This window comes from Anser brachyrhynchus (assembly GCF_964034855.1).
Source record: "Anser brachyrhynchus genome assembly, chromosome: Z".
NCBI classification, from domain to species: Eukaryota; Metazoa; Chordata; class Aves; order Anseriformes; family Anatidae; genus Anser; species Anser brachyrhynchus.
Genome location: NC_137697.1, coordinates 44258817 through 44273157, shown reverse-complemented (window position 1 = coordinate 44273157; position 14341 = coordinate 44258817). Strand labels below are relative to the sequence as shown.

Here is a 14341-nt window from a genome sequence, read left to right as displayed (position 1 = left end):
TCCTTCATTTACAATTACATTTTTACCTGGTTAAAATATCATTGTAGCATCTGATGGGGTTGTATCCAGGCTTGCAGTAAAGAAATAAGTTTAATTCTGTCTCATTAGCTAAATGTACAGCAATTTGATTCATACTTCAGAAAAGTGGTTTTTAGTTTTACCTCAAGAAGTGCTGAAGTTACTTATATTACACCAAAATGCTCTAAAGAAACAAGCATCGAGTCTCTACAAGCACTTAGTCTTTAATTGCAAGCATTTTTCCAAATGTGATAGATTTCCATAGGTATTGCTTTCTCTAGGACTAGACATACTTACCTATGCAAAAGGACTTTCTTGTACAATATTAGTAATTTCTGAAATGTCATTAGATAATAAATGATCTGGAATATCACTAAACCAGTTCATTGCAAATAATTTTTAACTTAACATGTATGCATATATTACTGATAAACCAAACTGAAGGCATGGGCCCTAGTGAGTTGCCATACTATTGTGTCTTTCAGCTTTTTGAATCATAGGACTACATGAAAATGGAAGCTGATAAAAATGAAAAAAGTAATTCTGTAGCCCACCTAAGGATTGATAAAAACTTAAAAATATGAAACCTGAAGGCTGAAATGCTGGAAGAACATTGATAAAAACTTCTTTTTTTAAAAAAAAAAATAAAGTTCAGATTGCAGTTGAACGTTTAGAACTGCCACTACATAAGTTTTCTATGTTCTCTTAATAGAATTATAAATTCTAGTTTAATTAAATTGATTTCTGCTTAATAGTAAATTTTTCATGCAAGTGAAATATCTACAGAGGAATAAAACTAGGTGGCCGTTTCATGACTTTTGCACAGACATTGCTTTCTAGATTGCTTTCTTTTTACTAGCTCCAGCTCCATTTATTCGTTATATATATATATATATATATGTATATACATATATATATATTTTTTTTGGGGGGGGGGGTAACAATTGATTTTGCAACCTAAAGATATAGGCAGTGTATCTTTCTATACCCCATAAAAGCAGAATCTTGATTATATAATGTCTCATTTTATATATATATATATATATATATATCTATATATTCTCACAGCATTGGCATTGATATAAATTAGTATGAAATCAGATCTGGATCCTTAGAGTTCAGGCAGAGAGGGTATACTGTTTCGTATCTTGCTTTATTGAGCATCTATCGACCAGAGCAGACTGAGTTTTGAGAGTTACCACAGTAGTTGATCACTTGCATCCATAAAATGGCTTATCTGTAACAGTAATCTCATTTGTCTTTCCTTTTAACTTTCTAAAATTGAGAAAGTCTACTCTGATCTTACCTATAATATGGTTACCCTCTTGCTGTTCTGTCATGGCTTAATTGTAGTTGGCATGAGCACAATGGCTTTGAGTGAGACATAGGATGTTCTTTTGTATCTTTATTCTTTACAAACAATAAATACTCCATGTTAGGCAAGGTTTGTGAGCAAAAGAGAACTGTTTTATCAATTCAGCTTAATAGAAAGCCTTTAAGTCTTTCTAGCCTTTCTTCCGAGCTTCTGTTTCTTCTGTGATCAAAATAAAACTGTTTAGGTGGTAAGAATAACTTCAGAATCTAAATAGCTGTAGTAATCAGTTGTGAAATCTGAGATAATAGAGTAGGAGCTACAGAATGAAGAGAGAAATGGTTAGAGACAGACCAGGATTTTATTATTTGGTGAGCTGGCAGAATAGGTGATGTTTTCTTTTGTGACATGGTCATGGTTCCCATAAAATCTGTATTGTGTTAGGCATTTGAGGTTGTAAGTATCATACTTGTTTTATTTAGGATTGCAGAGTATATCTTATGTGCAGCTGTGGATATTATGCATATTTAATAGCTGCACCACTGATGAAGTCTGGCTTGACAATGGCTGTCTCTATATTCTTAGTGTTAGTCAACCCTTGCATAGTTATCTTGAGCAAATACATAATTTTGAATTTAGGTTAGTTTAAAAATCTATTTTATTCAGTTTCTTTTCTATGACAGAGTAATGGCATTGGTAGACAAGGAAAGAGCAATGGATGTCATCTACCTGGATTTGTGATATGATCCCACACAACATCCTTGTCTCTAAACTGGAGAGACATGGATCTGGTGGATGGATCACTCAGTGGGTAAGGAATTAGCTGGATGGCTGCATCTGAAGAGTTGTGGTCAATGGCTCAATGTTCAGGTGGAGACCAATGATGAGTGGTGATCCTCAGGGGCTCGTACTGAGACTGGTGGTGTTTAATGTCTTCAATGGTGACGTGGACAGTGGGATTGAAGCAAGTTTGCAGATTACACCAAGCTGACTGGTACAGTTCATACTTCAGAGGGAAGGGATGTCATCCAGAGGAATGTTACAGGCTTGAGAGGTAGGCCCATGTGAACCTCATGTAGTCCAACAAGGCCAAGTCCTGCACCTGGGTCAGGGCAATCCCAAACATCAGTACAGACTCAGTGATGAGTGGATTGAAAGCAGCCCTGAGGAGAAGTACTTGAAGCCATTGGTGGATGAAAAGCTCAATATGAGCTGTCAATGTTTGCTTGCAGTCCAGAAAGCCAACTGTATCCTGGGCTGCATCAAAAGAAGCGTGGCCAGCAGGTCAAGAGATGTTATTCTCCCCTTCTACTCCTCTCTCATGAGACCGCACCTGCAGTACTGCGTTCAGCTCTGGGGCTCCCAACATAAGAAGGACATGAACTGGTGGAGCAAGTCCAGGCCACAAGGATGGTGAGAGGGATGGAGCACTTCTCCTATGAAGAGAAGCTGAAAGGGTTGGAATTCTTTGGCCTAGAGAGGAGAAGACTCCAGGGAGAATTGACAGTGGAGAACATAAAGATGGTCCACTAGAAAGATGGGAAGAGAATCTTTACCAGGATGCGTAGTGATAGATCAAGAGGTAATGATTTTAAATCAAAAGAAGGTAGGTTTAGATTAGATACTAGGAAGAAAATCTTCACTGTGAAGGTAGTGAGGCACTGGAATAGGTTGCTCAGAGAAGTTTTGGATGCTCCATCCCTAGAAGTGTTCAAGGTCAGCTGGGATGGGGCTTCGGGCAACCTGGTCTAATAGAAGGTGCCCCAACCCATGGCAGGGGTGAAGGAACTAGACAGTCTTTAAAGTCCCTTCCAGCTCAGACCATTCTGTGAGTCTATGAACCTAGTGCATCTTGAAAACAGGTGTTAAACTGACTATCACGTACGTAATGTAAAAAGTGACTTTCTGTTCTAACAATGGATTAGAAATACTAGCTAAATTTTAAAATTTTATAAAATTAAGTCACTCTTGCTAAGAGCAGTATGCTTTTGGTGCCTCATGAACTTTGAGTGGTGCATAACAAAAAGAAATAAGAGCATATGCCAGTGGTAAGTCCACATTTCTTAATTTATAGTTTGTATGTATGAGCCTTTAGTTATTAATAATTTTGAATTTACAGTTTTAATGATGTATCTATGGAATTATTCTCCTGAGTGTATATGAAACTGTGTATTTGAAAGAAAATGGAATTTCATGTACTATGAGCTTAAAGTCCAGATCATCTCTATATTGTACAGTGCTTCTCTCTCTTCCCTGTTTTTCCCCACCTCATTTTTTCCCTTTATATAAAGGATATAGAATATAAACATTTGGTAGATAAGTAGATACATAGCTGTGGGGAAACACATTCAGTGTATGCCAAATCAGGGTCGCTGCAATTTGGAATTTAGTTAAAAAAAAAAAAAAAGGTTTATTTACACACTAATTTTAGCTGTGTAATATGGTTACAGGGGAAAAAAAAGCAGTATTTATGCTTCTGTCAAACATTTTTCATGTATATATATTTGCATGTAACTGCAATTGGTTGTTTTGTAGATGTTGCAATTGAAAGCTAGGCTTTAAATTGTGGGTTATGTCAAAAACTTAAAATACAGCCACTAGTTTTGAAAGTCCAAGGTTGTTATTCATCATACACATATACACTCCCTGAACTGAATGCTACTTAAGAATACATGAGCATAAATCTCTTGGCCAAATTTATATTTCAGGTCAGTGACAGAAGAAGATTAGAATTCAAAACTTCAAACAAAGGCAGAAGAAAAAGTAAATAACAGAACTGGACTAGAATTTGGAGATCAGGACAGTATCAACTTAGTACAGCACCACAGCCCATTACATGTCCCTTCCAGGTTGATGTAGGCAGTGATTGTCTCTTATTGCTAGAATAAGGTCAAATCTGTCCCAAGGGATGGAACTGGCATTCATCCATGCTGAATTTCACGAGATACCTGCTGATAACTATTCATACATATATTTTAAATGTATATGTTACATAGCACTTAAAATGAGGTCATATGAATTATCAGTATCTCCATTGTGGTTTAACTCCAGTAGGCAGCTAAGCACCACACAACTGCTTGCGCAGTTGCTCCAGTGGAATAGGGGAGAGAATCAGAAATCATGCATAACAGTTCCTTGGGAAGACGAATGCCATAACTCAGAATGATGCCCTCCCCACCGTCTTTTCCCCCAGCTTTTATTGCTGAGCAAGACATCATACAGTACAGGATACGCCTCTCATCAGTTGGGGTCAGCTGTCCTGGCTGTGTCCCCTCCCAACTTCTTGTGCGTCTTCAGCCTCCTCACTGGCAGGACAGCATAAGAAGCGGAAGAGACCTTGACTCTGTGTAAGCACTGCTCTGCGACAACTAAAACGTTGTGCTATCAACAAAGTTTTCATCAAAAATCCAAAATGTAGTACCATACCTTTTCTTCTTTCGATGAAGAAAATTAACTCTGTCCCAGCCAAAACCAAGATAGACCCTTCTGTGGTTTCAGTATAGTGCCAGGGCTCCTGTTGACCCTCCTCCTTGTACTTTCATCTGTCTAATAAACGACATTCTTTGTCTAGTCATACTTCAACAACAACAACAACAACAATAATAATTTATCTGCAGTGACTAGTAGTGCAAGTCATTAGGCAACTGAATTATCTTCATGGGACACTCTGGGATTATGTTATCTGCAGTTAGACACGGTTTGATTGCCATCCAGTTTTTGGAGAAATAGACTACGTAGCAGGAATGGCACATTTAGCCTTAGAAGCTTATAATTAATGTTCATTATTATTCATTTATTGTCATTTGACACATCTGAAAATGACACTTAAAATTGCCTTATGGTAGTAGTTTTCAATGAGTTATTATTAAAGATACTTCAGTTACTTCAAACTGGAACAGATTTGGACTTGTCTGTATGGAGAGAAAGAACAGCATACAGTCATCCTGTACAAGGGATAGTCTGTGTAGGGTAGCAATTGTTTATAAAGGTTTCTGTACTTGTTCCAGAAAGAGTCATCTTAAGAACTACAAGGTTTCGCTTGACATGAGTGTCCTGTTTACCTCCTTTTAACATTTAATATTTTGAAATTTGAGTTATGGTTCACTAGTGATTTTGCAATTTTTTATGTATGTTTAAACTATGCTATGCCTTCTAGGTGCAAGACTTAAAAGGGTTTGGGATGAGTTCTGAGTTTTAAAGCATTGAGCCTCTTCCAGTGTTTTGACACAACTAATTTGACTAAAGCAAACTGCAATTCAACTGTACTTCTGGGTAATTGCTGCCAAAAAAAAAAGAGCGTACAGCGGAGTCCATTTACAATGTGCTGTTGAAGCAATAAATCTGTGAAAAGAATAACGTGTTTAATTTCAGTAAACCTCTTCTTAATTTTTTTTTTTTTTTTAGGAATGTTTTGAGGCTTATGGTCTTGTGTAGAACCTGATGGCACATTACTTAGGAGAAACTTAATTTTCACCACTGTAGCTAGTAACATGTATTGAATGCTTTACAACACAGGAAAAGAAAGTAGTATTAAAGACTAACAGACAAAACTAGCTATACCTAGGAAATTGGGGGGGGGGGGGGGGGGGGGCGTAAAAAAGGGTACTTCTGAAAAAAATAGAATGTTAGATGTAACGACCTTAAAACAACAAATGCAAAATAATAAATGGTATGAATCTTGTTATGATAATCCTGTATTGATCCTGATGATCCTATATTTGCCCATTGTTCTGTGCCTTCCCACTTATCGGAGACTTAATTTTCCATGTGAAGCTGGGCGCCTTTGGTTTAAATTAGTATGAATGTTAAGTCCTACTCTCACAAATTTAGCTGGCAGGGCAAGAGATGAGATTCCAATAGATGTTGTTTGTTTTTCAGTGTGACTTGTGTTCATATGGATATGAGCAGAAGGTAATGTTTTAGATCATAAAGAACTTTTTTTTTTTTTATTTTATTTAGTGTTTTCCAAAGGAGGATGGGGGTGGGGTGAGGTGAGGTGAGGTGAGTAAAGGTTTGCTGGAAGCTCCTGGCCAATCCTAGTCAGGAGGAACCTTATTTTGAACTGGAGAAAATAATTGTAGGCAGCACTTGTGGATTTGACCATGCTGTAGCAGTAAATTCTGAGCTAGCAGGCACAGGAGAATTACACAGACTAAAGGCAGGTGTAGATAGCTTCCAGTGTGACTTATTACATTTACAGATTTCCTCTAGTATCCTAATGACTTAGCTGGCAGTGACAGGAGGAGGAAACGATTGTGTATTTGCTGATTGCAGGATCATTATGAGCTATCAAGCATGATGTGGGTATGAAAGAAACCTCTAATTGGTCAAATTTCACACAACTATGGTAAAATGAGAGCTTCAGTATGGCTTGCTGATGTTCAGAGAGAAGAGTTCAGTGGTGGCTACAAAGATAATTATAGTAGTAAAGCCTGTTTCATCAAGCAATGATCAAAAGTGAGTGTGTTTATCTTCACATAGCAGAAACTGCGATAGAGTATGATTGCTTTTTATAAAAACAATAGAGTGAATATCAAGGAGCTGGAAAGCTGGCCAAGAGGTAAAACAATGCAGACTCATGAGCAGATGGGTCTAAAATAATGGCTGTGAATAAACTCAGGTTAAAAAACTGCAAAGATTTCCAACTATTAGAAGAGAAAAAATTGAACCAATTTTCAAATAAGAATCAGCAGCAGTTATACTGAAACTACTTTAATTAACAATAAGAACAAGGAAATACATTTAAAAGGAATTTAGGCTGGTAAAGGGTCTGTATTACCAAGGTAATTGTGAGAAAGTCTGTATTTTACAAACTCTTGAATGCATAGGGGGATGGACTTGATCTGCAGAGCTACCACATGTAAAATACAAAGAGAATTTGTACTCTCACTACTATTTCTCATGCTTTACGGACTTTCCCAACACTTCCTGTCTTTGCAGTGAGAATTAAGGTAGTATAATGAGAATTATAAAATGCATGCTGTGCTTGACGTAGGAAATAGGATTTGATTTATCAAGATGAGTTTAGCTGAATCTGGCTATGATATTGAAGTTAAATTTGTAAGCAAACCTGCAATTTCATGAGTGATATATAATTCTCTTTGTTTGCTTCCCTGGTTACAAGAAAAATACTAACTGGCCTTTTATGACTTGGAGATGTTAATAAAACATCTCAAAATCCACTGTTCTGGGTCAGTCACTAGAGGCATCAGCCAAGCATTCTCTCTTCTGGGTTTTCCTTCCGGATGTTGTAATTTGCTCAGAAAAATATGCACAGCATGTTTTAATACCAAGTGATCCACTCAGCACTGGTGGAGTCCAGACAATTCAGTTGGTAGCCAGTGGTCTTTTCCTGCTGGGTTTTCCTGCTTTTTCCAGAATGCATTTTAGTGCATTTTCCTTTATCACAGGTGGTGCTTAAATAGTTTTTTGGTTCCTTATAGCCACAGCTTAATCAATCAGAACCTGGGCAAGAGCTTCCTGGGGGGAAAAATGGGAGGGGGGGGGTGCAACATAATTTCAGTTTTTGACGATTGGTTTAGGAGTTTTACTGAATTCTTCTGGAGATCAAAGGGCAAGTATACGGTAATCAAAATATGTTGACTTTCCTGGAGATAGTGACATGAGCTAAACAGATGGACTCCATGAGTTGTTGTGTCTACAATCAGGTGATATTTCTAATAATGTGAAATATCAGGTTGATTGATTTAAGCTGGTTTGTGAAGAGGTAGTCACGTGAAACTGATGCCCAGCATATAACGCTGCACAGAAAATTGTGGCACTTAGAGGGACTTGTGTCAGGCTCCTGTGTTTCACTGCTGATTGCAGTGAGTGGACACCTGATTTTAAAACAACACAAACAGTTTAGGAACCACACGTTCTGCTTTTGCCAAAAAAATGCAGTTAAAATAGAGAGATCAGAATTTATAATTTTTCTCTATTTTATTTGCAATTTCATTGCAATTGTGCAGTGAATGCCTATTTACTAGCACTTGGGCTGGGTCAGTCCCAGGTTATTTATATAGACTGGGAGAAGGACTTGGGGGTTCTGCTGGATGAGAAGCTGGACATGAGCCAGCAGTGCGCACTTGCAGCCCAGGCTAACTGCATCTTGGGCTGCATCAGAAAACGGATGGCCAGCAGGGAGATGGAGGTGATTGTCCACCTCTACTCTGCTCTTGTGAGGCCCCACCTGGAATACTGCGTGCAGGCCTGGGGACCCCAGCACCAGAAGGATGTGGAGCTCTTGGAACGGGTTCAGAGGAGGGCCACCAAGATGATCAGAGGGCTGGAGCACCTCTCCTATGCAGAAAGGTTGAGGGAACTGGGCTTGTTTAGTTTGGAGAAGAGAAGGCTTCGGGGAGACCTCACTGCGGCCTTCCAGTACTTGAAGGGAGTGTGTAAACAGGAGGGGAAATGCCTGTTTCATGTGTTGATAGTGATAGGACAAGGGGGAATGGTTTTAAACTAAGACGGGGGAGATTTAGATTGGAAATTAAGAGGAAGTTTTTAATTCAGAGGGTGGTGAGGCACTGGAACAGGTTGCCCAGAGAGGTTGTGGATGTCCCATCCCTGGAGGCATTCAAGGCCAGGCTGGATGCAGCTCTGGGGAGCTTGCTCTAGTGGTTGGCAACCCTGTCCAGAGCAGGGGGGTTGAAACTAGATGATCTTTAAGGTCCTTTTCAATGTAGGCTATTCTATGATTCTATGATTACTAGAGAGTTGTGTAGTGAATGCTGCTGAGTAATAATTTGATTGTTCTGCATTTATGTGAATTTTTCAGAGAATAAGGAGTGTGTGTTTCTGTCTATGTGTAGTCATTTTTAAACCCTATAAAATGGCAAGAGAATCAAGGGTTGTAACTACTTTAGAATTTTAAGGTTACTCTTCAAAAATTTCTGTGCTGGAAAGTGGGGAATTCTTACTTGCTCTAAAATTTGTCTTTAGCAAAAAAAGGGCTTGTGTACCAATTCACAACACATCCCCTTATCTTGATTAAAAAAAATATTAAACATGCATCATATAGGGTAAAGCCCATTTTGAAGAAAGTCCATGAATATGATATTATTACTACACATTTATTACAACAGTCATGTATTCTATCATGGGGAATATTTCAGCTTTTCATCTTTAGGATGAACTTTTGTGGATTTAGAAAACTTCATGCAAAAGAAGAAAGCAAAAATGGTGAGAACCTTTATGGTAAACCCAGATACCATAGAACATATGATAAAAGTGACAGTGCTGAACCAAAAACAAACAAACAAATAAAAAAAAACAAAACAACAACAACAAAAAAAAACACAACAAAAACAAATGTGTTAAAGATGGATAAGTAGATTATAAGGATTATATATATTCCAGTGATACAGGTAGTTTTTTGACATACACCTGTGTTGATACATGTGCCTTTACTGCTTTTTCTTTCTTTACTTTAAAGCCAGAATTAATTGAAATGCATTATAACTTAGTAGTATTATGGAGAAGTTTGCCTGTTAACATTGAAGAGCTGGCTTGAAATGCTTGGAAAATCAGTTTGGATTATCTACACTTATGTTAATTTTACAGTATCTGTTTTTGGTGTTTCACTAATAGACAAAAAAACACACCAAAAAAAAAACAACACACCTTAGCATAGGTGTGCAAGATACATCCTTTAGCTTTAAGGACGTTGTACTGCAGCTGTGCAGACTGGTTACAGCCTAAGGTTAATTTTCTCAGATGTGAGATAGAAATTTCCCAACACACTCTACAAAAATCCCAAATTTTGAGCCTTTATCCTGGAGGTCTGAGTACTTATCTGCACACTCTGATCTGAGAGGTCTATTTTCTAATCTCGGATTTTACAATGTTTTGGGGGGAAAAGTAATGTGAACTGCTTATTCCACAAATTAGTGCTATTTGGGACTAGTTGTGAGAGTAGGTTTTTTGCATAGCTGTGCGATTCTCACAGACTACAGATTGTCACTGGCTTCCCTGCTGAAATTTAGATGCCTTTTCTTAGCTTAGCTGCATATTAGCAAAATGCCATTAGAATCCAAGTCTTTTAAGAAGATAGGTTGCATGTCACTGAGAACTGAATAACTAAGATTCAGAACTCGAAACTAATGGGAAGCCTTAAGGCATTGAATCTGGTGCATGGTTATGAAGCAGTATGTTCCTGCTGAGATATTCTAATCACAAAGTAAGTTTGCTACTTCTCTACTGCTCTTCAGCAAGTAGAAAGCTAAAAGGTATAGAGTCTTGTACAGGTCTAATAAAAAGTTTTCCTTTCTTCTGACAGGAAGAGGTTCATCATCCTCATCCAAAATGATAAGATGCATTTAGTTTTCACATTAAAAACTGTTATCTGAAGTAAAGCTTTTAAAGGAAAGTAATGTAGCATTCCTGTTGCAGAGCTAGAAAAAATAAAAAATCATAGAATTTCACTTTGGGCAAAAGTCAATGTTGCTGTTGGAACTTTATTTTGACAGTGCTACAGTATTTGGTATCCTGGATTATTTTTATTTTTATTTTTATTTTTATTTTTATTTTTATTTTTATTTTTATTTTTATTTTTATTTTTATTTTTATTTTTATTTTTATTTTTATTTTTATTTTTATTTTTATTTTTATTTTTATTTTTATTTTTATTTTTATTTTTATTTTTATTTTTATTTTATTTTTTGTTATGGCTTAACAGCACATACAATACAGTATACATGTGTTTCTGGTGTTGCTGATTTAACCTTGAGTTGGAACTTTTCATGTATAAGCACAGTTCAGAAAGAAAAGTTAGATAGAATCAATAGATTGCCAAAGCATTTTTTACGGAAAAGGAAAGGGAAATGAAAAATTAATTCTGCCTGTATCTTGGTACAATTCACCTTATATAATCTGTCATGTCTTGGAATTTTATTACTGAATATTCCCTAGTAATCTTCAGAGTGTACAGCTATATGAACTGATTTTGAAGATCAAATGATATTTCTTGCATTTCCAGATGGGTTTTGTAAATGTGAGATGTATTATGTATGTGACCATTAAAAAATATTCTGAAGATACTAAAAAAAAGTCACAGGAGTGGCTACTATATAGTGGATATTCATTGTTAACATCATTTTAGAGAACATCTGATAAAACTACAGGTGACATAATTTGCATCCTCCAATATCTGTTGTCTTATAATGATAGCTGAAGAATTAGGGAATTCTACATAGCACAGAGGCAAGATACCATCAAGTAGCTGAATGACAGTACCTTGTGTAAAGAAATCAGTTTTTTTGTGCTTCACATCACCTGCAAGAAATATGGGCAGTCCAGTAGGCTATAAGGGAAGAGGCACACTTTGGCTGTGGAGGTAGGGCAGCAAAGTATTGCTGGTGGAAGCATAGGAGATCCTAGGGGTAGATGTTTTGTTTTGAGGAGGTGTGATGTGGTGTATGTTGATAAAGAAAGGTGTTTGTCGGGTGGGAGAGCAGACTCCAGATGTACAAAGGGATTTCAGACTGCAAGATACAAGTTATTTTTTAGTGTAATGGGGAAACTGTCACTGTATCAAAGCAGACTGTTTTAAGGTCCCACTGAACATCTGAAAAACCTGAATAAAAAACAACAGGTATTTCATATCCCTGTCACTTTCATAGTTGTGACCATATATCATACTGCCTCAAATGCCTGGTTTCCAAGGTATGTTACAGTTGTCACAACTATCAAGTGATGTTTAAGAAACTATTAAGTTCAATGAATTGCAAGATCACTATTAAATATTTGACAGCATTGACTCATTTCCAAAGCTACAAATCTGTTAGTTTCTTCAAGTTCTGGTTCACTTAAGGACAGCAGTGGGCTTGACCAACTATGTCTGTAAGCACTTGCAATGCAAGGATCACAAGAAAAGCATTTGTATGGATGTGTTACTCATTATAAGGTGGGGGAAAGGATACTTTCTAAAATAAATGTCAAAATAAAGTGGGTTCTGTAAGTCATTGAAAGTTAAATGACCTTCAGTAGTTAAGGATCTTAGTAGATCATTTTGCAGCTTTTTCTTAGTGTAATTTTTACTAATGTTCTTGATTTGTTTTTGAGATCTTATTTACTGTGGTTGGAAGAAGAAAGCTAACTAGTTTTCCTTTATTATCTAGTCATCCTTCCTCATACTCAAGAACTTGAATCCTTCATGTGTGGCAAATGAGTCTTTAATAGTACTTTTGTACTTGTAATCTTGGAAATGAACACATGTGAGGATGAGGAATTGATCTGTTTTTTTCTACTCCACCTAAAGTTTATGCGTACTGAAAAGCTACTGGAACTAGTAGCTACTGGAGTTTGTGGAGGCTATGAGTGCATAACAGACGTTTGCTCTGTTCTTATATTCTTTCTTGTTATCTACTGTTCTGCATTGTCAGAGAGATGATACTTTACAGTATGGACCTTTATTCTGGCCTAGTCCAGTGGTTCATATGTGCTTAATATAGATGTTCTTAATATCGTCAGTCAGCAATTTTTTCAGTGGTGTAAGTGATCAGCCAGCCTGGCAAAGTAGGGTAAGAACAGCTTTGCTAGATGAAAGATTTCCCAGAGAAATGGGATATCAAGATTTGAGAAGGGAAATTCTGAGAAATGATGCACTTTATGTATTTTTGTTGAAAGATAGCCCTGTAAAAAAAGTCTTGTAATATTTGAAAATATTTCAATTGTTGTCTTCAGACAGTAAAGAAAGGGACAAGTGCTAAAATCTACTTTAGATATTTACATTCAGTAAAGCTAACACCTGAAATATAACGTGACAGATCTCAAATGAGTTACAAAATAATTTATTGCACTTGCACAGCCTTACTAAAACATTTTTATTGTGGACGTAGTCAATGACTGTTTGTAGTTACTTCTTAACTGGACTGTACTTTGTTTGGATATCATCCTGCATTGTGAGGACAGTTTAAAAATCATTGCAAATATTAGAATACTGTGAATTTAAGGCAGCACTTGTACTGAATACAAAAGTAATTTCTAATAGTGTGTTTACAGAGGGAGACTTAGGTCTAAAAAAGGAAATATTTTATTTCTGGCTCAGAAACATGAAATTTGGAATCTGGCGGAAATGCCAAACATCTTAGGGTTTGGCTGGCAGTGAATTAATGGGGAAATGGAAGGTTTAGGGGGAACAACCACAAACTCTGTCTGGGCGGACCTGGCATCTATAGTTTCTTTATCCATTGGTCTCCTTTACTTCATTTTCTTTTCAACAAATGAGATTCTGTTAGATTGGTGGCATTTCTGAGAGCAATTTACACTTCACTCTCCACTTTCTGCTTGAGAGATTCTTGCTCAGCAAAGTTATGTGAATAATAGCACCCATTGAAATGGGGGTGCTAACCCATCTCAATTTTGCATGCTTCACTATTCCACAACTTCATTCATACCTATCAGAAATGAAGAAATTATTTCACATGTGCAGTATCAGCTTGTGTCGATAAAAGTAGTCATCATCTTAAATATAATGAGAATGGAATCCTGCAGGGAGTGATTTTACCAAAGATTCAGGGTAATGTCTACTTAAAGTCCTCTGCTTGCTGTCTTATTTGCAAGAGTTAAAAAAAAAAATATGAAAAAGATTATTTCTACAGATCTTAAATTTTGGGGCCAGTACTGAAGGCACGCTTTGATCTTAATAGTGTCTGCATAACAGTCTGACTGTTTTCCCTCTATCAGGGCTATAAGTTATGACATTATGCATAAGTATATATACTTACATAGTGCCCAATCCTAGCACTAAAAGGACAGAAAGGGTTGGTTTAAGTCTCAGTTCAGCACTGAAACCCTGTCAATAGAGATAATGCTGCCCCTCCCCCTCGTCTTACTGCTCCTAATTCTGTGCAGCAGTTTGGAAGAAGCAGGTAAACAGAGAAGACGTCTAGGAAAAGTACAATGTGTATACTGTGCAAAGCCCGGAAATGCAGTTAATTGGAGACAGAAGTTGCTGGCACTTATGAATTGTTTCCTCAGCCTTCAGCAATGAAGGTACTTAAAGAC

General features: G+C 36.9%; 1 protein-coding gene across 4 annotated transcripts in view; it reads left to right on the top strand.

Annotated features, from left to right (window-relative positions):
• Positions 1-14341, top strand: part of ADAMTS19 (ADAM metallopeptidase with thrombospondin type 1 motif 19) — a 164181-nt gene that overhangs the window by 12766 nt on the left and 137074 nt on the right. The window contains exon 1 of one of the 4 annotated variants that reach the window (XM_080575095.1): positions 9090-14329. The exons of the other annotated variants lie outside the window; for them this stretch is intronic. Within the exon in view, the coding sequence (XP_080431221.1) occupies positions 14324-14329 (6 nt within the window). The 5' untranslated portion in view covers positions 9090-14323. Of the gene's footprint in view, positions 1-9089; positions 14330-14341 lie in introns of those variants that run through there. 4 annotated transcript variants of the gene reach the window in all.